Source organism: Sphaerodactylus townsendi, linkage group LG06 (assembly GCF_021028975.2).
Source record: "Sphaerodactylus townsendi isolate TG3544 linkage group LG06, MPM_Stown_v2.3, whole genome shotgun sequence".
Classification (NCBI taxonomy): Eukaryota; Metazoa; Chordata; class Lepidosauria; order Squamata; family Sphaerodactylidae; genus Sphaerodactylus; species Sphaerodactylus townsendi.
Genome location: NC_059430.1, coordinates 130,457,419 through 130,481,509, shown reverse-complemented (window position 1 = coordinate 130,481,509; position 24,091 = coordinate 130,457,419). Strand labels below are relative to the sequence as shown.

The following is a 24,091-nucleotide window of genomic DNA, read 5'->3' as shown; positions in this document are numbered from 1 at the left end:
CCAACTGCCTAGAAAACAGGGGTGGCAACATGCCGTGCTATTGCAGTTGAAGACATGGGAGCCAGGGTGCAGAAAAAGCTGGCAACTCTCTTCTTCTTCTTTTGGAAGACATGTTGCTTTATGCCAGTGATGGCGAACCTTTTCGAGACCGAGTGCCCAAATTGCAACCCCAAACCCACTTATTTATCGCAAAGTGCCAACACGGAAATTTAACCTGAATACTGAGGTTTTAGTTTAGAAAAAAATGGGTGGCTCCAAGGCGTGCGTTACTCAGGAGTAAGCATGGTAGTAGTCGGTGGCTTTGCTTTGAAGCAACCGTACAACTTTCCAATGAATTGAATCCACGACCCTCGGAGGGTTTACTTACTCAGAACCAAGCCCGTTGCCAGCACCCGAGCTTATTCCCAGGTAAAGGATCGTGCTTTAGTTCTTTGCATGAAAATCAGTGGGGTTTAACAGTGGGGTTAACAGTGCATGAAAATCAGTGGGGTTTAACCAGGGTTACCTACACTGCTTCCACACAACTAGGTCTTAGGTTTAATGCTAATAATTGAGCCCGGCAGCCCAGGTTAGCCTAGATCAGTGATGGCGAACCTATGGCACAGGTGCCAGAGGTGGCACTCAGAGCCCTTTCTGTGGGCACGCGTGCACAGAGTTCATCATGTGGGGAGTAGGATGGAAAATCAGCACACACACTACACACATCTAGAGCCCTAGCCTGGGCCAGTCACTTTACCTGGGAGTAAGCTCAGTTGCTGGCAATGGGGCTTGCTTCTGAGTAAATCCTCCTAGAGTCATGATTCACCCATTCGGAGCGTTGCACAGTTGCTTCACCAAGCTTACTCCCGAGTAACATGCGCCTTGGAGCCAACTGTTTTTTCTAAACTAAAAAACTACTCAGTATTCAGGTTAGAATTGGAGTATTGGTAAACTTTCGCGATAAATAGAAGTGTGGGTTTGGGGTTACCCAATTTGGGCACTGGGGTCTGCGAAAAGGTTTTACCATCACTAGCCTAGATCGTAATATTATTATTATGGGGGGGCACTCTGTTTGTGCGTGCCCACAGAGAGGGCTCTGAGTGCCACCTGTGGCACCCGTGCCATAGGTTTGCCACCACTGCTTTATGCTCCCCCCCCCCACCCCAAATGTAGTGCACCTACTGACAGGGTGATGATCTAACACTGGGACAAAGAAGCAGCTGAATTCTTATTTTGGATTTGAAATTCCTCGACTCCTGACTGTATTCCCAAGACGGCCTGGAGAAAGGGAAAAAAAACCTCTTTGCTCCCCTCCTCCCCACACACACAACAGATGAAGAGGGTCAGGGACGGCAGGCGTAACGACCGACCATGGAGCAGGGAGAAGCGATAGCAAGCCGGAAGGAAGATCCTGGCCCAGCCAGCGGGTCTTTCAATAGTTGCTTTATTTTAACATCTTTTTAAGTACAGACAGTAAAATAGCTCAGTAGGTGGGAGGGTGGATGGGAAAGGAAATCCTGGATGTATAAAAACCCTCCATGGTCAGCAATGGGGCAAGATCCAAAATACCAGGGGGGGCGGGTGAGTGGGTGGAGGCTGCTGGTTTTGCTTTTGTGGCCAAAGAGATGGAATCGGTTTGGAGAAGCTGGAAGGTGAACTCCTTTTCAGGGGAGAACAGGAGGTCCCAGAGGTTGGGGGGTGTGTGTGAAGGGGACAAGTGGGAGGGTGGGGCGTAAAAAGCTGCAATGGCTCCACGGCCCCTGGAAACTGGGAATTCCGCCCCCCCCCCCCATCATTTCTGCTGCGAAAGGGCTCATGAAGAGAAGGCCTACCAGTGGTGGCGAACCTTTGGCACTCCAGATGTTATGGACTACAATTCCCATCAGCCCCTACCAGCATGGCCAATTGGCCATGCTGGCAGGGGCTTGTGGAGCCAACATCCTAACATCTGGAGATATAGTGCAAACCTAGCAGTCAAGCAGCAGATTAGATCTCTCCCCCCCGAGTGCAGAACCGCACTCCCCCGAGATGCCTACAAAGAGCAAGTGGAAGTGGCCCCACAGTGCTGCTCTCCCCAGGCCAGCCCATGGAGACGTGGCCTCTCACCCCCTTCCCAGAGCACCCACGCTCACCCCCTGGAACCTACATCCAGGGGTCCACTTACAGCCTCCAGATTGCATTCTACCCCTCTTTGCTGATCCCCAAGCATGACTTACTCTCACCACTGGAAAAAAAAGGCCTCTGGCTCTGTCCACCAGCTGACCGAATGCCCGTGAGAGCAAAAAAAAAAAAAAGCTGTTGGTCAGGAAGCAGCCCAAACGAGCCCAGGACTAGGCTGCCTCCCCTCCGCCTGCCCAGAAGTGGGGAGGGGACAGGTGTGGCTGCGTCTCCCCCTGTTCCCCTGACCCACCCCAAGCTTTCAAGCGAGGGTCCTATACTCTAGGGGCAGGAAACACTAGAGGTGGCAGGTGGCATTTTCGCTCTTGAGAGTCTTTCCTTCCCACCAAGCTGACAGACCTCCACAGCTTCTTGGGGGTGGGTTGGGGGGGGCATGGGCTTTGGTTGACGTTCTCTTCCCACCAGAGCCTGCCGTCCCCCGCCCCCTTCAGTCTCTGCAAGCAACGAGCCGCTGAGATGCTTTATTTGCCAGGATGAAAGGACGTGCAGCATTTGGGATGCAGGCACGTGGCACTCGGGTGCCATTCCCACAAAACAACATCTCCCCAATGGGAGTGGGGTGGTGGTGGAAGGGGCATTGTGCCAGCTGACACTGCCCCCTAGGCTGCAAACCAGGGCAAGAGAGTCAAACCCAGCTCCAAGGAGATGGGGGGGGGGGGGGAAGGAGGAGGTGGGGGATCTGAGGAGGAAGGGAATAAATACAATCTTCCAATATATTAAAAAAATCAGTCATTTCTAACACTCTGACTGCCTTTGTCTCATCTGTGCGATGTGTCGTGCAGAGCTGGCAGTGGGTCTGGCAGCCACGCCGCAGCGGGAACAAGGGATGCGTTATGCGTAGGATCCTTAGCAAACCCTCCCCTCTACGAGATGCTCAGGCTCGTCCGCCCCCACCCCTCCCCTGCCAAAAACAACCCCTGCGTTCTACAGTGAAGGTTGCTGATGTTGGAAGAAATCATTTAAAAAAAAACAAAACCCCAAACGGAACTGAACGGTTGTTTGCCTCGCGGGCCAGGCTCCAGGCAGGAAGAGGCGAAGGGAGTCCCGGTCGGGGGCGGTCTGTCCTGAAGAAGGGATGAAGGGCAGCTCACATCATCCCCAGCTGGAGCAGCGAATTGGCATACATCATTGGCTTGACATTTGGATGAGGCTGGGAAAAGGAGACGCCTGGTCGGTCAGCACGCATCAATGGGGAATAGCGCCATGCCCCCAGGTGGGAAGGGGGGGAGACGAAGTTCCGGGGGAGGGGGGGAGCCACGTGCCAGGCCCACCCGCTCGCTCACAGGGAGGAGGAACTCACCACTGCTGTGAACTGGTGGAATTCTGGCCGCAGGTCTGAGCCTTTCAAGTGGATGTAGGAACCTTTATTGCCCATCTGATCACTGGAAAGGCCAGGGAAGGGAGGGAAGGGAAAGAGGTGGTCCAGCCACTGACCTTTCGAGAGTCATGAAAGGGTCAGGGGAGAACAATGCCAGCAGATTTGTGGGTCACTGGAAGGGAAGGCTGTGTGATTCTCAAACTGATCTCCACTTTTCAGGGAATGGGTAATTCAAGAGGGCTGAACGGTCCAAAGAGGCTTACAAAGCAGCCTGTATACCGATGCATTGTCGAAGGCTTTCACGGCCGGAATCACTTGGGTGCTGTGTGGTTTCCGGGCTGTATGGCCGTGTTCTAGCAGCATCCTCTCCTGGACGTTCGCCTGCATCTGTGGCTGGCATCTTCGGAGATCCTCTGAGATGCCAATACGAATACAACGTCAGGAAAGATCTTTGCTAAATAAACCATATTCAACTCTACAACAACTAATATACCCGTATATACTTGTGTATAAGTCGACCCGCATATAAGTCGAGACACCTAATTTTACCACAAAAAACTGGGAAAACGTATTGACTCGCGTCAAAGTCGAGGGTGGGAAATGCAGCAGCTGCTGGTAAATTTCGAAAATAAAAATAGATACCAATAAAATTAAATTAATTGAGGCATCAGTAGGTTAAATGTTTTTGAATATTTATTTTGAAGAAAAACAGTAAACTAGCTCTGTAAGCCATGATTCTCCCTTTAAATCCACTCAGAAGGGAGGGAGGTGATTTAAAGGGAGAATCTGGGGGAAATTTGAGGGTACCTGTCAGGGGAGGAATGTTTATGTTAGCAGTACCAACATTTCAGAATATCTTTAGGAGACCTTCCTGATGATACCACCCAGGTTTGGCAAAGTTTGATTCCATTGGAAACAATGTGGGATGGGAGCACCCACTTTGGGGATCCATAACTTTGGACCCCCTGAACCAAACATCACCAAACCTGGCTGGTATCAGCAAGAGATTATCCTGATGATACCACCCTGGTTTAGTGAAGTTTGGTTCAAGGGATTCAAAGTTATGGACCCTCAAAATATAGCCCCATCTACTATTGGCTCCCATTGGAAACAATGGGGGATGGGGAACCCTCTTTGGGGGTCCATACCTTTGGACCCCCTGAACCAAACTTCACCAAACCTGGCTGGTATCATCAGGAGTGTCACCTGACAATATCCTGAAATTTTGGTGCCGCTATATTTTTCATTTTCGACATTGATAAAGAAAAAGCATGACTAGAGCAGCAAGCTGTGCTTCACAGCCATTTCTAGCATCATGCAAAGGAAAACCCAAAGTGGCCCGAGCTTTGCAAAGCCTCTTATCCCACACTGCAGAGCCCCCACCCCCCACCCCACCCCCTAGTCTTGCAAGGCATAGCCCCCAGGGTTGAATAGTGTGGGGTTAACAATCCTGTGAGCTCTACAGCATAACACAGCCACTTTTTCAAGGACAGGAAGGCCATCGACACTCTTATCTGCTGCCAGACACATTCTGGAATTTTGCAACTTTCTAGGAGGAAAGGACATCTTCTAGACCAGGGATAGGGAACCTGCGGCTCAAGAGCCGCATGTGGCTCTTCTGCCCTTGCACTCCGGCTCCACGAGCTGAGCCGCTGGCCCCATCCTTGCCGGGCGCACCAACTGCCCACAGCCGGCTGGGCCGCGGGCTTCCCCTCTTGTCCGCCTCATTGGAGCGGGGTGGGTGCTTTCCCGGCAGCCGGCAAGGCCAAGCCGCTGGCCTCATCCTTGCCCGCCCTGCAGGCAGCAGGGCAGACGCATCCATGTGCTTCTCAGAATGAGTGGAGTAAAAGGTAAAAAACCCCAATATATACAGTGTTATCTTTATTTTAAATGTCAAAAATTATTTGCGGCTCCAAGTGTTTTCTTTTCCCATGGAAAATGGGTCCAAATGGCTCTTTGAGTGTTAAAGGTTCCCTACCCCTGTTCTAGACTAGGGCCCATGGGAGAAAGGAAACTGGTGTCTTGGCTGCACCACTTCAAACTGCAAGAATTAACGCCTAAATCAGGGGTCTGCAACCTGCACCTCTCCAGATGTTCATGGACTATAATTCCCATCAGCCCCTGCCAGCATGGCCAATTGGATTGAAGTCTATACAGATTGAAGTCTATAAAATTATGCATGGGGTAGAAAATGTTGAGAGAGAGAAACTTTTCTCTCTTTCTCACACTACTAGAACCAGGGAGCATCCATTGAAAATGCTGGGGGGAAGAATTAGGACTAATAAAAGGAAACACTTCTTCACGCAACGCGTGACTGGTGTTTGGAATATGCTGCCACAGGAGGTGGTTATGGCCACTAACCTGGATAGCTTTAAAAAGGGCTTGGACAGATTTCTGGAGGAGAAGTCGATTTCTGGCTCCCAATCTTGATCCTCCTTGATCTGAGATTGCAAATGCCTTAGCAGACCAGGTGCTCAGGAGCAGCAGCCGCAGAAGGCCATTGCTTTCACCTCCTGCACGTGACCTCCCAAAGGCTCCTGGTGGGCCACTGCGAGTAGCAGAGAGCTGGACTAGATGGACTCTGGTCTGATCCAGCAGGCTAGTTCTTATGTTCTTATGAGGTGCAGGTTGCAGACCCCTGGCCTAAATCCTTGCTTAGAATGAACTAACAGATCAATGTAAGAGTCCCAGCATCACCTTGACCGTTGATATACTAGTTTTCCAGTGAAGAAATGTGTGTGAGTTTGTGGACAGTCTGATCATTTGTGGTGCTGTGCCTAGACTCAAGATGACATCGGCACAGGGAATGACAAACTCAAAAGAGACACGGTGAAATCGAGCTACAGGAGGCCTTTTGCAAAAGGGCAGTTCCTGGGCCTTCTCACCGACTCGGCACCCAACGCAAAGGTGGGACCCAATCCTGCAGCGTGCCGTACTCACCAGTAGTTGGGGGCCGAGAAGACGGTGACGCACTTGCCATCGTGGGCCACCTCATATCCCTCCGGCTTGACCTCGTGGCTGCGGATGATGTAGTCTAATTTGTTGCGCTCCAGGAAACTCTTGGTGACGTCCGGCCCAAACTGACAGCTCACACCACGCTTGCTGACCGATCGACCGTTCTGAATGAGAGAAACAATCATAGTATTATAGAGTCCTACTGCAAGATGTAATGTGCTGCCATCAGCTCTGCTGGAGGGAAGATTTAAGAATATGGAACGTTCTAAAAGAGTTTGTTCATGTGATAGGACTACGGTTGAAACACTTGACCATTCTCTGTTTCTATGCCCTAAATACAATCAGATACGCATGAAATACATGAATTCCATTTTCTTGCAATGTTCTCAGTGGCATGAGTGTTACAAGATACCCAATCTCCTGAACAGCTCTGATGTGCTCTTTTGTGAAACTGTTGCAAATTTTATACTGGAAATTAGTAGTTTTAACTGCATTTCTTAACCTTGTTTTGTTTTAAAATTTTGTCCTGTTTTATATGCCAACAAAGGCTTGTGTTTTTGTGTATTATAGAGTCGGAAGAGATCCCAAGGGCCATCAAGTCCAACCCCCTGCCATGCAGGAACACATAATCAAAGCACTCCTGACAGATGGCCATCCAGCCTCTCCTTAAAAACCTCCACCACACCTCGAGGGAGTGCATTCTACTGTTGAACAGCCCTGATAGTCAGAAAGTTTTTCCAAATGGTTAGGTGGAATCTTTTTCACTTCACCTTGAACCCATGACTCCTGGTCCTAGTCTCTGGAGCCGCAGAAAACAAGCTTGCTCCCTCACCAACATGACATCCCTTCAAATAACTAAACATGGCTATCGTGTCACCTCTTAACCTTCTCTTCAACAAACTAAACATCCCCAGCTCCCTAAGCCTCTCTTCGTGGGGCATGGATTCTAGACCTTTGACCGTTTTGGTGGCCCTCCTCTAGACCCGTTCCAGCTTGTCAATATCCTTCCTGAATTGCAGTGCCCAGAACTGTTCACAATATTCCAGGTGAGGTCTAACCAATGCAGACTAGAGAAGAACAATTACATCCCTCAATCTAGACACTATACTCCTATTGATACAGCCCAGAATCACGTTGGCTTTCTTGGGGAGGACAAGAAGAAGAAGAGTTTGGATTTATATCCCCCCTTTCTCTCCTGTAGGAGACTCAAAGGGGCTGACAATCTCCTTGCCCTCCCCCCCACAACAAACACCCTGTGAGGTGGATAGGGCTGAGAGAGCTCTGAGAAGCTGTGACTAGCCCAAGGTCACCCAGCTGGCGTGTGTGGGAGTGCACAGGCTAATCTGAATTCCCCAGAGAAGCCTCCACAGCTCAGGCGGCAGAGCTGGGAATCAAACCCGGCTCCTCCAGATTAGATACACGAGCTCTTAACCTCCTACGCCACTGCTGCTCCTCCAACAAGGACAACGTCCAGTCAAAGGTGGCATGCACGAATATCAATATTCAGGGAGGGGGCAGGAATTTGCTTTTCTTGTTCTGGTAAATACAGTAGCCCTGGCTCCTGCTCCGATGGCTGTTGTACCTTCCACTTAAGACTGTGTCGGATTACAGCGGTCATAAATTGTAGTGTTAAATTGTGGTTTTATGTATTTTTAATGTGTTGTATTTTATTTATATTGTAAGCCACCTCAAGTGCCATAAGGAAGAAAGGAAGCTAGTAAATGTTTGAAATGGACATAATAACGTTCTTCCTTCTTTCTAAGGCTATCACTTGGGAAAGCAGGAGACACGCGATTCCAGGGCTGAACAAATACACAAGTTCACGCCTGCCCCTTTTGTTTGGGCATCCTCCCACCGCAAACCCTCCCACAACGAAGGCCATTTCGGTACTTGGGTCTGTGTTTTGGTTGCCCACAGCAAGATGTAGTTGGCCCCATCCGCAACTGTCATCTTGAAATTGCTTTTCCTTGTAAGGCGTTTCTGATCCAGCACATGTTCTGTTGGCAACCCAATGTGGTCTGGATCACATGGCGGGGATTGGAAGGGGGCATTCCCTCTGGGGACAGCCAGAGCCTTACCGTTCAGGGGGCTGATTGAAGATGGCGCCCCACAACTAAAGTAGCCTCAAAATGGGGGGGAAAGAGGAACCTGTCCTGGGCAAACATATGCACCAAGTGGGGGGAGAAAGAGGGGCGCCCAGAATACAGCCAAGGCCAAGCAACCGACCCAGGAATGTCTGAGCATGCAGGAGACTGCAACAGGACGTACCTGTGGCTGAGGATCAGACCAGAGCAAGTCACACATGGGACCTACCAAAGGGAAGGAGAAAGGTCTTATTTTTTTTAACATAATACTTTTTATTAATTTCCTTCTTTAAAAAACACACTGAACATAAAACATACATGAAACCATTGAAACACACAAGACATCAACAAATATTAACATGCAACAAATGACCCACATTTACAGTTACCCAAACATCCTACCCCAACTACCCATAACAATAACACATAACTCAATACATCTAAATCAAATCAGTCACTTCACTATTCTTTGGTAATTTATTCTTTAGCTTTATTAAACTGAAATATCTATACTACACTACCTTATTTTTCATTTCATATTTTTAATATTTAACCGACAGATATACCTTGTATATCCTAATGATATATGTCCTTCATATTTTAATTTAAATAAATTTCTTTTCTTCTCTAGGCCCTTTCAATATCCCATAATCATGTAACTGCCCAATACTTATTGCTTTGGACTTCCCGTTAAGTAACTGAATCCATGTTTATTTTTCCCTTAGTAAAGGTATACAATTTATTTTATGATACAACTTTTTTGCAGATTAACTTATTGCGATACAATTTTGTAAACCATTTCACATTATATATTCTTCAATCATTTTATCCTTTGAACTCTTTTCTAGATATATAATAAGCTTCCCCCAAGTTTTCAAAAACTTTTCTCGTGGGAGTTCTTTCAATATCGTCGATAATCTCTCCATATTTAGGTATTCTATAACTTGGGTCATCCAACTTCACATACACGCTACAGGGGTCAGTGCTATCAGTCACAGACCAGGAAAGGGATTTGGGCGTCTTAGTTGATAGTTCCATGGGAATGTCAACTCAATGCATGGCAGCTGTGAAAAAGGCAAACTCTATGCTGGGAATAATTAGGAAAGGAATTGAGAATAAAACTGCAAAGATTGTCATGCTCTTATATCAAGCAGTGGTGCGACCGCACTTGGAGTCCTGTGTTCAGTTCTGGTCGCCACAAGGATATTGAAGAGATAGAAAAAGTGCAGAGAAGGGCAACGAGGATGATTGAGGGATTGGAGCACCTTCCTTATGAGGAGAGGCTGCAGCGTTTGGGACTCTTTAGTTTGGAGAGGAGACATCTGAGGGGGGATATGATTGAAGTCTATAAAATTATGCATGGGGTAGAAAATGTTGACAGAGAGAAATTTTTTTCTCTTTCTCACAATACTAGAACCAGGGAGCATCCATTGAAAATGCTGGGGGTAAGAATTAGGACTAATAAAAGGAAACACTTCTTCACGCAACGTGTGATTGGTGTTTGGAATATGCTGCCACAGGAGGTGGTGATGGCCACTCACCTGGATAGCTTTAAAAAGGGCTTGGACAGATTTATGGAGGAGGAGAAGTCGGTCTATGGCTACCAGTCTTGATCCTCTTTGATCTGAGATTGCAAATGCCTTAGCAGACCAGGTGCTCGGGAGCAGCAGCAGCAGCAGCAGCAGGCCCTTGCTTTCACCTCCTGCACGTGAGCTCCCAAAGGCACCTGGTGGGCCACTGCGAGTAGCTGAGTGCTGGACTAGATGGACTCTGGTCTGATCCAGCTGGCTTGTTCTTATGTTCTTATGTTTTGTTGGTGAAGCTTCATTCTTCCATACTTATTAAAGGAGAAATGGGCCTTGTGTTGTCTCCAGCTCCCCCAATTTGGAACCTAGCTCCCAAAAGGCTTAACGTTCAGGATTCGCACCCAGGCTTTCTGCCCAGATCAGCCTGTGAGGATCCACAGCCCAGCCTCTCTTCTGCAGGCTCCGCTCCTCCGTCTTTGACACACAGAAATTTAAGAGGCAAACTTGGCCCTGCTGGGGCAAGATTCTCTGGCCTCCTAGCTTTGCTCCAGGCTATTGCTAAAGCAGGGGTCCCAATACGGAACCCATGGGTGCCAAGATGCCTTCTGAGAGTTCTTTGAAAGTGGGTGGGGGCAGGTAAGGCTTTTGCCCAACGAGGCTTCTGGTTGGCTATACAGATGTTTTTGCCCTGACATGGATAATCTCTTCAGATCTCTGATGCTAAGCAGGGTTGCACCTGGTCAGTATTTGAATAAGACAGTGATAGCGAACCTTTTCGAGACTGAGTGCCCAAATTGCAACCCAAAACCCACTTATTTATCGCAAAGTGCCAACATGGCAATTTAACGTGAATACTGAGGTTTTAGTTTAGAAAAAACGGTTGGCTCCGAGGCGTACGTTACTCAGGAGTAAGCTTGGTGGTAGTCGATGGCTTTGCTTTGAAACAACCGTGCAACTCTTCCAACGGGTGAATCACGACCCTAGGAGGGTTTACTCAGAAGCAAACCCCATTGCCAGCACCCGAGCTTACTCCCAGGTAAAGGATTGCGCTTTAGTTCTTTGCATGAAAATCAGTGGGGTTTAACAGCGCTTAACAGGGTTACCTACACTGCTTCCCCAAAACTAGGTCTTAGGTTTAATGCTAATAATTGAGCCCAGTGGCCCAGACCAGCCTAGATGTGCGTGTGTGTGTGTGGGGGGGGGCAACTCTGTTTGCATGTGCCCACAGAGAGGGCTCTGAGTGCCACCTCTGGCACCCGTGCCGTAGGTTCGCCATCACTGGGATAAGACCATTAAGGTACACCAAGGTTGCGACGCAGAGGGAGGCAACGGCAAACCTTCTCGGCTCTTCTCTTGCCTTCAAAACCCTCAGGGTCTGCCATAAATTGGCTGCAACTTGACAGCAATCCGCCCCCCCCCCCCAACAGATTTTTAAAATGTTGCTTTAGTAGCAGCTGCCCACACATGACAGCGGTCTTCACTGTGTTGACTGAAGGTAAGCTGCAACAGCCATCCTGTGGCTGGCTCCGTTTCCTGCAGCAGCTATTTTTCCGTTGCTCCCGCCATGCAGGGTCAGGATTCCAAAGGTGCCCACAGGTTCAAACAGGGGGCGTGGCTGGGGATGAGGGGTGAGGAAAGCAGACAGCCTTACTGGGAGCGCTCCCTGCCTGCCACACCCACTCCTCAGCTCTACCCCCACGGTGGTGATGGCCACTAACCTGGATAGCTTTAAAAAGGGCTTGGACAGATTTATGGAGGAGAAGTGAATCTATGGCTACCAATCTTGATCTGAGATTGCAAATGCCTTAGCAGACCAGGTGCTCAGGAGCAGCAGCAGAAGGCCACTGCTTTCACATCCTGCATGTGAGCTCCCAAAGGCACCTGGTGGGCCACTGCGAGTAGCAGAGTAAGGGGAACCAGGGGGCATTCATTGAAAATGCTGGGGGGAAGAATAAGGACTAATAAAAGGAAACACTTCTTCACACAACGGGTGATCGGTGTTTGGAATATGCTGCCACAGGAGGTGGTGATGGCCACTAACCTGGATAGCTTTAAAAGGTGCTTGGACAGATTTATGGAGGAGAAGTCGATTTATGGCTACCAATCTTGATCCTCTTTGATCTGAGATTGCAAATGCCTTAACAGACCAGGTGCTCGGGAGCAACAGCCGCAGAAGGCCATTGCTTTCACATCCTGCATGTGAGCTCCCAAAGGCACCTGGTGGGCCACTGCGAGTAGCAGAGAGCTGGACTAGATGGACTCTGGTCTGATCCAGCTGGCTTGTTCTTATGTTCTTATGTTCTAGAGTGCTGGACTAGATGGACTCTGGTCTGATCCAGCAGGCTAGTTCTTATGTTCTTAACCTGGAAGCCTCCCATATAGACACACCTGAATCTGGCGGCTGTCGATTCCTTTCGATCTTCCTGATATCGTCTAGCGTTACCCCGTCTTCGCTGAACAGCCCGCCGTGCATTATCTGCCAGGAGGGGAGAGGAGGTGGAAATTCTGGCCACGACCCATCATCAACCCCACTCGTCTGCCTCCCTCTCCCCCACCCTCCGCGGTGGGTGCCACGTTCTCACCAATACTTTGCCGTTGATACACTGAGCCAGAGGTAGCCATTCAAAGACTTCACTGAAGAGTTCGAACATCTGGGCTGTGTATTTGGCCTTGACCTCCCCCTCGAACCCATAGATCTGGTTCATGTTGTCCGTTTCATGGTTCCCTGGAGGGCAGGAAGGAAATCTCTTGGAGCATGAGTCCACCAAAGGCACGCCAATGCCACTTGAAACAGCCCAGAGGATACTAGAGCCGCCGCCATGCTTTCTAGACCAGGGGTGTTGAACACATTTCTTATGAGGGCTGGATAAGACGTAAATGTGACTTGGTTAGGTTGGGCCTGGGGAGGGGGGGGGCACTGGACTTATGAATACTGCACAGAGGATTGTCGGCTGCCCTCTCCCCTCCTTGGAAGAACTCTATAATTCCCGAAGCCTAAAGAAAGCCCAAAATATTCTGAGAGACCCGTCTCGTCCAGCACACTCTCTTTTTGAACTGTTACCATCCGGCAAGCGATGCAGGTCTATCAAAACTAGGACAAAGAGGCTTAGAAACAGCTTCTACTCTAGAGCTGTGGCGATGCTGAATTCCGCGGCTTCGCGTTGATGTGTTTGGGGCTGTGTAGGGATGGGTGGAGGAAGGGAAAAGTAAGGATGGGGTATGAGTCTGAAATTGTGTGCATCGAGGAATGCTGCTGTAAATTTCGTTGTGCGTGCACAATGACAATAAAATGCTTTGCTTTGCTTTGTTACAAGGGCCTGACACGACACAAATCTCACTTGGTTGGGTCAGGCAAGGGGGGGGGGGGGCTGCCTCCAGCATGGCACCTGGGGTGGGGGGGGGGAGGTGTTCCTGAACTAGGAAGTCTGGAGCAGGGTGGAGTAGCAGCCTTGAGAGTGCTTATCCGGCCTGTGGCCCAGGTGAGGCAAACACACACACACCGGGGGTGGGTTTTTTTGCCTCAACTGGTTTGCAGATCTGATAAGCCCCCTCAAGGGATTGGAAGTGGCCCTGGGCCACATGCTTGATACTGCTGTTCTAGACTGCAATGCCAGCTGCTTGGGGAGAGGAAAGGACATCCCTAAACGGGCCAGTCCAACATTTGGCTTCCAAGAAACAAGAGTAGCTCGGCCTCGCCCGTGCACAGGAAAAAACCCGCCCAGCTCCAGCAGGAAGTACGATGAGGAAAAGCTTGCAGCGGTATTGACCCAGCCGACTGGCGGAGCAGTTGGTGCCTGCCAGAGGCCGGGCAAAGGATGGAGACCCAGCATGGCTCCCAGCTTCCCGTGTAGACCACAGTGCAAGGGCAGAAGAGCCGCATGCGGCTCTTGAGCCGCAGGTTCCCTACCCCTGATCTAGTTGCAAGCAGGGCTGTTCTGCCGTTGATGCAGCAAGAAACCCAAGCTTATCAGCTAACACTGCAGGGCCTCCCTTCTGAGCCCTCTCCCTTCTTCCTCCCCACACCTGGATTTGCACCCCCCCTCGCACACTTGAGACACTCTGCAGCAGTTCAATGATGCCCCTTCCCTTCTCCAAACTGTTCAGGGAAAGGGGCACTTACCGCGCAGCAGGTGGAAATGGTCTGGGCACAGCAGCTTAAATCCAAAAAGTGTTAATATCACTTCCACAGAGAAGGAGCCGCGGTCGACAAAGTCTCCATTAAATATCTGCAAAGGGTCTGTGCTCAGGAAAAAAAAAAGGCAGCCCCTCCAGACAACCTCCCTCCCTCCCTCTCTGTGCCCCTCCCAGCTTCTTTCCTGGGGGTGGAGCTTCCTTCTGAGGATAGACTGCATCCCACCCAGAGCTCCTGGGAAAATAAATCAAATGATGTGGCTGGCCTCCACTCGGGCCAGGACCTTTACAGCCCTGGCCCCTGCCTGGTGGAACGCTCTCCCTCCAGCTGTCCGGGCCCTGCAGCACCTTGGTGATTTCCGCAGGGCCTGTAAGACGGAGTTGTTCCGCTGGGCTTTTGGAGTGCCCAGCCGCTGAAAGTGCCCCCTCCCCCCCCTTCATCCCCACGGAACTTTGGGCCCATTATCATCTACAGGACCCACCCTCTCTCCTCTCCGTTCGGGAGGGTTTAAGGAGGATTTTAGCGGGCATTGTTATATATTAATTGCTGCATTTTAACTTATATTATTGAAAGATTATGGTATTTGAATTTATGTTTATTTGTATTTGAACTTTATGTTGTTCACCGCCCAGAGCCCTTCGGGGGTTGGGCAGTATATAAGTTTGAAAAATAAATAAAATAAATAAAAATAAATGTCACCTGAAACTACCAAGAATTGGGGGGCGGCAAATAGTTAACCAGAAGGGATGCTGCCCCCAGCTGCTTCAGGGGAAATCCAAGGGCGATTTTAAGGCAAACCAACGAATGTGTGCAGGAGGGAGGGAGGGCGGGAGGGAGTGGCGAATCCTGCTCTCTGTAACATTCCAGTACCTGAGTGACTTCTTTGCAAAACGCCTCCCACTTTCTGCCTGGCCTATCAGGGCTCACGAGACCACTACTCAGATTCGTACGTGAGATCGGGAGATCTGACTCTCGAAACCGTATGCCCCCAAAATACGGTTGGTCTCTAAGGTACTGCTGGACTCCAATCTAGCCATTCCAGCACCTACAATTCCACAGGGGAGCAAACACGAGCTTGAACAGGAGATCCAGTAGCCAGGCAACCTTCTAGGACAGCGTGCCCCCCCTCTCCCCCCAAAGCAGCATTTACAGGCAAAGATGCTGGAGTGGCAGCAAATTGACAGGGCGGAGAAGGTGGGAGCAGCACTTGGTGGGTGGGGCCCAGTGATGCTACCCACGGCCCAAAGATCGGTCTGCCAGCCTGGGCCTGGGAAACAAGGACGCGAGTCAGCCATGCTGGTCCCCTTCTCCCACACCAGCCAGCGTCTCAGGAGCTGACCCCACCTGCCATGCAGTACAGCCTAGACCAGTGGTGGCGGAACTTTGGCACTCCAGATGTTATGGACTGCATGCTGCCAGGGGCTGATGGGAATTGTAGCCCATAACATCTGGAGTGCCAAAGGTTCGCCACCACAGGCCTAGACTGCCACTGTTGGGCTTGTGTGGTGAGAGCTGCCCGCTCCTTTGACAACATAAACAGAGAAATGTCGTTTAAAGGGAAAAAATCAAGCGGCTGTTTGCAGGATCAAAGCTTGATGAGTTGACACCAGGCCTCGGCCATCCACATCCAGGGCTCTGTGGGCGACCTCCAGGCACCAGGGATGGAACGTCTTCCTGCAGCCGAGCTTGCTTAGGTGAGGAGGCGCCAATTACTGGCCGCACAGTAGACCCACGGGGAGCTCTTCTGCTCCCTGTGGCCTCCTTGATCCTCCAAGGCAGAGGGAGAACAGAGGGAAAACAAGAGCTAATCTGTCAAGATTCCCACCGCGGTTGCTCTTCCTGCCCCAGCCCTTCCTGTCTTTGGTCCCCCAGTCCTTCCCCCTGCAAGGAGCAGCAGCGGCGTAGGAGGTTAAGAGCTCGTGTATCTAATCTGGAGGAACCGGGTTTGATTCCCAGCTCTGCCGCCTGAGCTGTGGAGGCTTCTCTGGGGAATTCAGATTAGCCTGTACACTCCCACACTCGCCAGCTGGGTGACCTTGGGCTAGTCACAGCTTCTCGGAGCTCTCTCAGCCCCACCTACCTCCCAGGGTGTTTGTTGTGAGGGGGGAAGGGCAAGGAGATTGTCAGCCCCTTTGAGTCTCCTGCAGGAGAGAAAGGGGGATATAAATCCAAACTACTACTCCTCCTCCTTCTCAGAATCTTCCTTCCACTCAAGAGACGCCTGAGCCAAGCCGAGGGCAGCACCCAAGAAAGAGGCACAGAGAAAGGATACATATGGATTCGACTCCGACGGCAGCCCATTCAGCTCGAAAATGTTCAGGAGATCGTAGTACTGGCCATGCGTGTCTCCACAGACAGTTACTTTCTCCGTCTGGAATAAAGAAGCAGCGGAGAGAAACGGGTGGCAGAAAGAGACAGCGGAAGGGGAAGGTGGAAAGCTGCGTGGCAGACACTTTTCACAACCCGTCAAGCTGACAACCCTTTGCTTTTGCTGCATTTCAATGTGGTTCAGACAGGGGAACTTGCACCCAGAGGCTGTGTGTGTGTGTGTGGGGGGGGGGGATGGCACCTGGGACAACACCTGCTCCGGGCGCTCCCCATTCCCCCTCCTCTGCGCCTCCTTTACCTTAGCCAGTGGGAGCCTGTCGTGGGCTGCCCCTCAGCCTGGCTCCACCAGGCTGCTCCGGCAGTGGCCAAGGAGCAGCCTGGCAGGGTGGAGCTCGGGGACATGTGACCTCACATGCCCCCGTGAGAACTCCGCCTCTGCTTGCACCCCATGCTCAGGGCGCCTGGGCAGCATGTCCACCTTCCACTGGGAATGCAAAGACGGCTTGGCCCATCTGACACTCAGGGAAAGGGTCAGAGAACAGACAAAGGGCCCCTGGGTCACCTCACAAGTCTAGAGTTTGGGATGAAGAGGGGGCTGTTTGGAGAAAGGGGAGACCGAGGAGGCAAGCAAATCTAGACCACTTGAACCGTCACGGCTTCCCCTAGGAAACGCCCTCTACGGCCAGGTCAAAGCACCCGTCCAGATATAGAGCACCTGCTTCCTGTGTAGAAGATCTCAGTATTGACAATCAGCACCTCTGAGAGCCAGCGTGGTGTAGCAGTTAAGGGCGGGTGGATTCTAACCTGGAGAACCAGGTTTGATTCCCCACTCCTCCACCTGAGTGGCAGAGGCTTATCTGGTAAACCAGGTGTGTTTCTGCGCTCCTACATTCCTGCTGGGTGACCTTGGGCTAGTCACAGTCTTCTCAGAACTCTCTCAGCCCCACCAACCTCACAAGGTGTCTGTTGTGGGGAGAAGAAGGGGGAAAGCAGCTTGTAAGCCACCCTGAATTTCCTTAAAGGAGAGAAAGGCAGGATATAAATCCAAACTCTTCTTCTTCTTCTCTAAGGAACTCAAGAGCAGGCACAGGGAAAGAACTTTCTCCAGCTGAGCCCCTGGAGTAGCACTGTTGGTTGGAGAAGATGATACAGAACTAGAGAGGCCGGCAGGATAAGGTTGCATTATACATTTATGTGAATGTAGAGAAGAAGCCTTCACCTGCTCATAAAATTTGCATCCCGAGTGTTGCTGAGAAACCATGACAGTTAAAAGATACGCTAATAGACAAGCTCATACTGCTGACATAGGTCATGGAAAAAGCAGCGGGTCACCATAAGGTATGAGCTCTCGGGGGGAAGGGAGTGTCCACTTGACACCAGGATGAAAGAGGAAGGAGCCAAAGACGGGGAGTTTGCCATTTTCTCAGGGCAGGAAGACCTCAGTCCTACAGTGCAGGCAAATACCTTTTAAAGCACAAGCGGCATTTGAGAAGAGAAGGGAATGGAGCGTCCCACCTGCCCCTCCCCAAATCCAAAAAGAGAGAGGCCTACCTCCTTTAATGTAGTTTCTACTAGGGTGGGGAGTTTTGATAGCACCTCTTTCATTTGCACCAATATCTGCAAGAGAGAAAAGAAAAAAAACATACAAAACATCAGGATTCAAGAGGATTTTCTGCAACCGGATCAAACTAAAAAGATTCCTAGAGGCACTGACAAACCCTGGATTTCAGTGACATTTTAATAGATTCTAGTCCTCATGATTGCAGATAATTTTTTAAGAAAGAAAGAAAGAAAGAAAGAAAGAAAGAAAGAAAGAAAGAAAGAAAGAAAGAAAGAAAGAAAGAAAGAAAGAAAGAAAGAAAGAAAGAGCTTCAAAGGGTGCTAGAGAACTCAGAAGGCACGGTGGCCCCAAGGGGGAAGAACTCTTCAGTTCCTTCTCTGCTGCCGTGACTCTCAACTCCAGCCACGCTACCGAGGCATGTAATCTCCATCAGTTGCAACTTTAATTACAGATCAGGTGCAACGTTAGCTGCCTTTTTGCTTCAATTATTTAAGGCCGCTCTGAGAGCTTCGGGCACATTTACATCATCGCCCGGGAGTAGATTTGTGGCACTGGGACCATCTGCAAAGTAGGTAAGACAGAATCAGGCTCAGTGGCACTGATTCTGGAGCATCTCCGGGGGGGGGGGGGGGGGGGTACCTGATAGGCACATTTCCTATGCAGCTTCTTCTGATCCTTGTACCACTGCATCAATTCCTTCATGAACGCAAGCGTCACCTTCCCATCCTCCAGCTTTGGGCCGCTATATTCATCTTCAATGGCTACAGGAAGCGAGAGAAAACGTTTAACAGTTTACAGTCAGGCAGGGGCAGGCTAGCGTTCGGGAGCATTCTGAGCCGACCGGCTTGTGGGGCGGCAGCAGTGCGACTAGGGTTCTGCGCAACTTGTGTCTTGCAGACAACCGCCAGGGACATTCCCAGAAAGTTAAACGGCCACCCGATCCCCGAAGGGAGGCAGGCAATACAAGCAGCGCAGACACATGACAAGTTTCCAAGCAGGTCCCAGGCAAAACAGTTGCCCAGCTAAAGTCAGCCTCTCCCAAATTGTACCTTCATGTTTCAGAGGGGGGGCAGGTGCCTGAATGCCCTCCTTTTCGGTGACTTCAGAGCAAGAGGAAAACCAGGCCTCGCTGCTGAGAGAGACAAGCTTTGCTCTTCTACACCAGATCAGCAAGGAGAAGAAGTCTTCCCAGGTGACCCACTCAGTTTCCAAAAGACTTTTGGGTTCCGGGGAATGCTATCCATATAAACTCACCCACTCAACTCCCAGCCATACTGGCAGGGCCTCATTGCTGATATATCTGAACTGAGAATGTGCCTGAAAATAATCCAACCATTGCACTTTTTTTTTTTTTTGGGGGGGGGGGGGGGGCTTGTTTTCTGTTACTGAACATCAAACTTCCAGGGCACTCCAGAACAGAACTGAATCCTTACAACAAACTGGGGTCATTTGCAGAATCCCCAGAACTGCAGGAGTGAGAACATATAAACCAGTGATGGCGAACCTATGGCACGGGTGCCAGAGGTGGCACTCAGAGCCCTCTCTGTGGGCACGCGCAAACAGAGTGCCCCCCCACATCTAGGCTGGCCTGGGCCGCTGGGCTCGGTTATTAGCATTAAACCTAAGACCTAGTTTTGGGGAAACAGTGTAGGTAACCCTGTTAAGCGCTGTTAAACCTCACTGATTTTCATGTGAAGAACTAAAGTGTGATCCTTTACCTGGGAGTGAGCTCGGTTGCTGGCAATGGGGCTTGCTTCTGAGTAAACCCTCCTAGGGTCGTGATTCACCCATTGGAAGAGTTACATGGTTGCTTCAAAGCAAAGCCACCAACTACCACCAAGCTTACTCCTAACGTGCGCCTCGGAGCCAATCATTTTTTCTAAACTAAAACCTCAGTATTCAGGTTAAATTGCCGTGTTGGCACTTTACAATAAATAAGTGAGTTTTGGGTTGCAGTTGGGCACTCGGCCTCGAAAAGGTTTGCCATCACTGATATAAACTATCCGCGAAAGACTGAGGGATCTGGAACATCATCGTTTCTATCCAACAAAGGCGGTTGTATGCTCTCCCCGCTCCCTCGGAATACAACCAAGTTACAGAGCAAGAGCTAAATATCTCTCATCTCTGTTATCCATTAACCAACGTCGTGCATTCATGCTAGCACACCTCAATATTTTCCCATCAGCGGAAACCTCAGGGAGATACCTCCAGATCCCTAAACATCAGAGACTATGCCTTTGCGGATGTGGATCTATAGAAACCATAACTCATATTCTTCTGGAATGCTGTCATCACAGTAACCTGTGCATGATTTTAATTCACCCTCTGCTGCTTCCAAGACTTGAGCACTCCAAGTTCCAGACCACTCGCTTTCTGCTAAGTGACTGTAATCCATCGATCACCTTGGCAGTGGCTAAATTCTTGGAAAGCATTTTAAACACCCGTATTTAAATGTTTTAAAAGTTTTCTCTTTTAAATGGAAATATGCTAATAATTTATATGCCATTAAAGGTTAAAATGAAATGAAATGATATAAACTATTCTCATAAAGAGCTTGAGTGTGCCGGCCAGACACGGTCCCTGCCACCACAGAGCTTGCAGCAGCTTCCTTTTAGTTTGAATTTTCAGTCTCAAAACGCAGAAATCCCCTCCCCTGCGGCCTCTTCACAGCTTCATCAAAGCAGACTGTGCCGCACTGTGGGGAACTAACGCTGTTTGCAGAAATCCTGAATGCAGAATTCACAGTTTCCCTGAGCGGCAGGACACAAACAAAGCTGCTGAGCCAGGAGGCTGGGATTAAAGGCCCTGCCTGTTCCAGTAGCTGGCCTCATTGTTAACACCGGTCTATTTATTTTCACCGATTAAGCCTCTCCATGTCGGGATCTATTTATGATCTGAGATCCCGATCTATTTCGGGTGACAGCAGGAAATCTTGGCACAGTCACCCGTGGGTAATGGCATTAGTTGCAGGCACGGGGACAGCTGGGCTCCCCTCGCAAGGGAAGGAGGCTGCGCTGAAGCTGCCTGAACAGGGGCTCCCAGCCTGTGCCAAGAGCAGACCTCTGGGCAGGTTCAAAACAGCTCCCATCTACACGAGGTCTCCTGTGCTCTAAGCAGCAATCTTAAACCAGGGTGGTTCCAATCACACAGGAGTGGGTGGTTTTCTCTTCACTTACAATGCCCCCTTATTTCTAGGCATTTTCCCTACTCCTATTTTTTAAAATTAGAAGAAGAGTTTGGATTTATATCCCCCCTTTCTCTCCTGCAGGAGACTCAAAGGGGCTGACAATCTCCTTGCCCTTCCCCGCCTCACAACAAACACCCTGTGAGGTGGGTGGGGCTGAGAGAGCTCCGTAGAGCTGTGACTAGCCCAAGGTCACCCAGCTGGCATGTGCGGGAGCGTACAGGCAAATCTGAATTCCCCAGATAAGCCTCCACAACTCAAGCAGCAGATCGGGGAATCAAACCCGATTCCTCCAGATCAGAGTGCACCTGCTCTTAGCCACTACGCCACTGCTGCTCACACTGGGCCTCTTACATGGGGCTCCCAGCCCATGGCTATACCTTTTGCAACAAAGAGAACTAACTTAATCCGGCACGTGCTGGACTGTCTTGCTGGATCTGCCACGTGCTGGACTGTCTTGCTGGATCTGCCACGTGCTGGACTGTCTTTGTTTTAGAACGCCCCACTTTCAAGACGGTCCAGCACGTGGCAGAGGATGAAGTTACAATTCTTAGTTCTTTTTTGTGTACCTGGGTCCACACTTGAGCATCAGCAGCGCCTGGGCATCAGGGGTACGCAGAGCACGGCGTGTAAACCCCCTCCCCACTTGTTTTAGAACTGGAGAGCTCAAATCTCCCATTCCTAGTTGGGCAGAACTTGGAGATTCCCTCAGAAGCTTGTTAGGGGCTCCGCAACGAGACAAACACTAATGGAAGGCAAATTTCCCCCAAAGGGACCCTGCACACCTCTGCTTATCCTTCCCAGCAATGAACAGCAGCAGAGCAGCACTGATGACACTCTGCAGAAGGTTCTATGCTGACCCTGCGCAAGCCCTAGAATATGTTGCAGAGAATTCTGGAGTGCTACTGGGGGTAGAGGGGCGGGCATTCCCCTTGCCGGTGAAGAACGGGTTCCCTGAAATGTAGGATGCTTCAATAGTCAATACAGCAAAGTCAATTCCCAGCAAGAGTACCGATTTAAGCCAACTGAGAATCTCCCAAAGGATGGCAGAACTGATACAATTCCAGATGCATCCTCTGCCGCCGCCACCCCCCCAAGCCCACAGCCCTGGTCCCACTCACTCATGCTTTCTATGTCCAAGGAGTCAACCACAGACCGCTTGTGTTCCTCGCTGGCGATGGCACGCTCAAACGCCTTCTGCTTCACGATCTTGTTGCACTCTTGATATTTCATCTTGGCATCCTTGTCATTGGGTTTCACCTTGACAACCTGGGCAGAGGTGAAAAGAGACTAACATTTAAATTTGCCCACCACTGTCATGGGGTAAACAATTCTCCCCTGCTTTTTTTTGGCAAAACTACTGTCCTGTAGTCTAATGCTCAGTTCATGCGTGTTCTGCTGCAGGCAATCAGGGCTCTACAAGCGACAAATCCTTCCCCGAAGAAATATCGCATTTCTGAGTAAACTGAAGAGGACTGGTGGTCTTTCCTCCTTTTCACTGTGGTCCTGAGAATCGGCAGGAGTTCTCTGCGCTGCTCGGAAGATTCCCTTCCTGCTGGTCTCCTAAAAAGCCCACTGCACATAAAGAGAAGACTCCACTTCTCACAGGAATTCCTGGCCCAAACAAGAGGGAGAGGGCACGAACAGGAGCTGTAATTTATTTTATTTATTTATTTGATTTGATAAACCGCCCTACCCCCAAAGGGCTCAGGGCGGTGTACAACAAACAACAACAAATATAATAAAACAAATCGAATAACCCCAATTAAAATACAAAACCTTAAAACTATAGCAGCAGCATCTATCAATAAATAGTCAATAATTAATGAAAATAATAGAAAATAGAGGGCGTCTGGCATCACACCCCAGGGATCAAATCCTGGGAGTGGTCAGATGCTGGGAGGGGGCTGGCAGATGGTCAAATACACAGCCAGTGGGCAAGACGATGAGAGGGGCGGAATCAGCGGCCGGTCCCCACAAAAGCCCGGCGGAACAGCTCGGTTTTACAGGCCCTGCAGAACTCCCCAAGGTCCTGCAGGGCCCTAACTGCTGGAGAAAGAGCGTTCCACCAGGCAGGGGGATGTTATGTCAAGCTCCAAAAAGGGCATGCTCTTCTTCAGGAGATGTTATCCAAAGCTGGATTCTCCTTGGCTATCCCAACACGCCCCTTCCAGTCAAGGGCACTGGCAAAATATCTGGTGGCAGCTGCCTCCCGCCCCTTTGCACTTACTGTCTCGTAGTCTCGCAAGGCAGCCTTGAATTTCCCCAGGGCCATGTTGCTGGTGGCCCGCCGGTAATAGCCTTTGATGTACTTCTTGTCCAACTCGATGGACTTGGTGGCATCGGCCAAAGCGTAGCCGTAGCATTCCGTCCGCAAGTAGGCCAGACTCCGGTTGCCATAATAGATAGCGTTAGTGGGGTTCAGTTCGATGGCCTGGGTGTAATAATTCACTGCGTTCTCGTAATCCTTTGCTGGGGGTGAGGAGAAGGGGCCGTTACCAAGAAGCTAAAACAGCAGGTGAAAGCATGAAAACAGACCATGGTTGTAACGAAGCAGAGGTTTTTGAAGGGTAGCTGTGTTGGTCTGCAGTAGAAGTAGTTTCCAGTCCAGGGGCACCTTAGAAACTAAAAAGATCTTCAGGCTATGAACTTTCCAGGATCAAAGCTCAGATGGATGAAGGGAGCTTTCACTCTTGAAAGATCGTATCTCAAATATGTTGTTGGGTCTCTAAGGTGCTTCTGGACTCGCAACGAGCTGCTAAGCAGAGACTAGGTCCACACAAAGCAATCATCATACGGACCTCCCACAGAGGATAGTCTAACCGTGCATACCCACAGTAGTACAT

At 50.1% G+C, this 24,091-nt stretch overlaps 1 protein-coding gene across 1 annotated transcript; it reads right to left on the bottom strand.

Annotated features, from left to right (window-relative positions):
* Positions 1-1,406: 1,406 nt before the first annotated feature.
* Positions 1,407-24,091, bottom strand: PPP5C (protein phosphatase 5 catalytic subunit). The gene is made up of 14 exons (XM_048501747.1): positions 24,047-24,091; positions 23,476-23,751; positions 22,367-22,514; positions 18,701-18,822; positions 18,052-18,117; positions 16,445-16,543; positions 14,161-14,266; positions 12,623-12,765; positions 12,429-12,516; positions 8,699-8,739; positions 6,416-6,594; positions 3,458-3,539; positions 1,947-3,307; positions 1,407-1,833 (listed from the first exon to the last, which is right to left on the bottom strand). The coding sequence occupies exons 1-13, from the start codon at positions 24,089-24,091 to the stop codon at positions 3,245-3,247; spliced, it is 1,458 nt and encodes a 485-aa protein (XP_048357704.1). The 3' UTR covers positions 1,407-1,833; positions 1,947-3,244.

What these genes read in the sequence shown, in the direction of transcription:
- PPP5C (XM_048501747.1), bottom strand. Translation starts at nt 24,091, where the DNA reads ATGTACTACTGTGGGTATGCACGGTTAGACTATCCTCTGTGGGAG. An exon ending in GGTCTGATCCTCAGCCACAG is followed by an intron (nt 6,595 to 8,698) that starts GTACGTCCTGTT and finishes TCTCTCATTCAG; the next exon opens with AACGGTCGATCGGTCAGCAA. An exon ending in TCCACCAGTTCACAGCAGTG is followed by an intron (nt 3,308 to 3,457) that starts GTGAGTTCCTCC and finishes TCCTTTTCCCAG; the next exon opens with CCTCATCCAAATGTCAAGCC.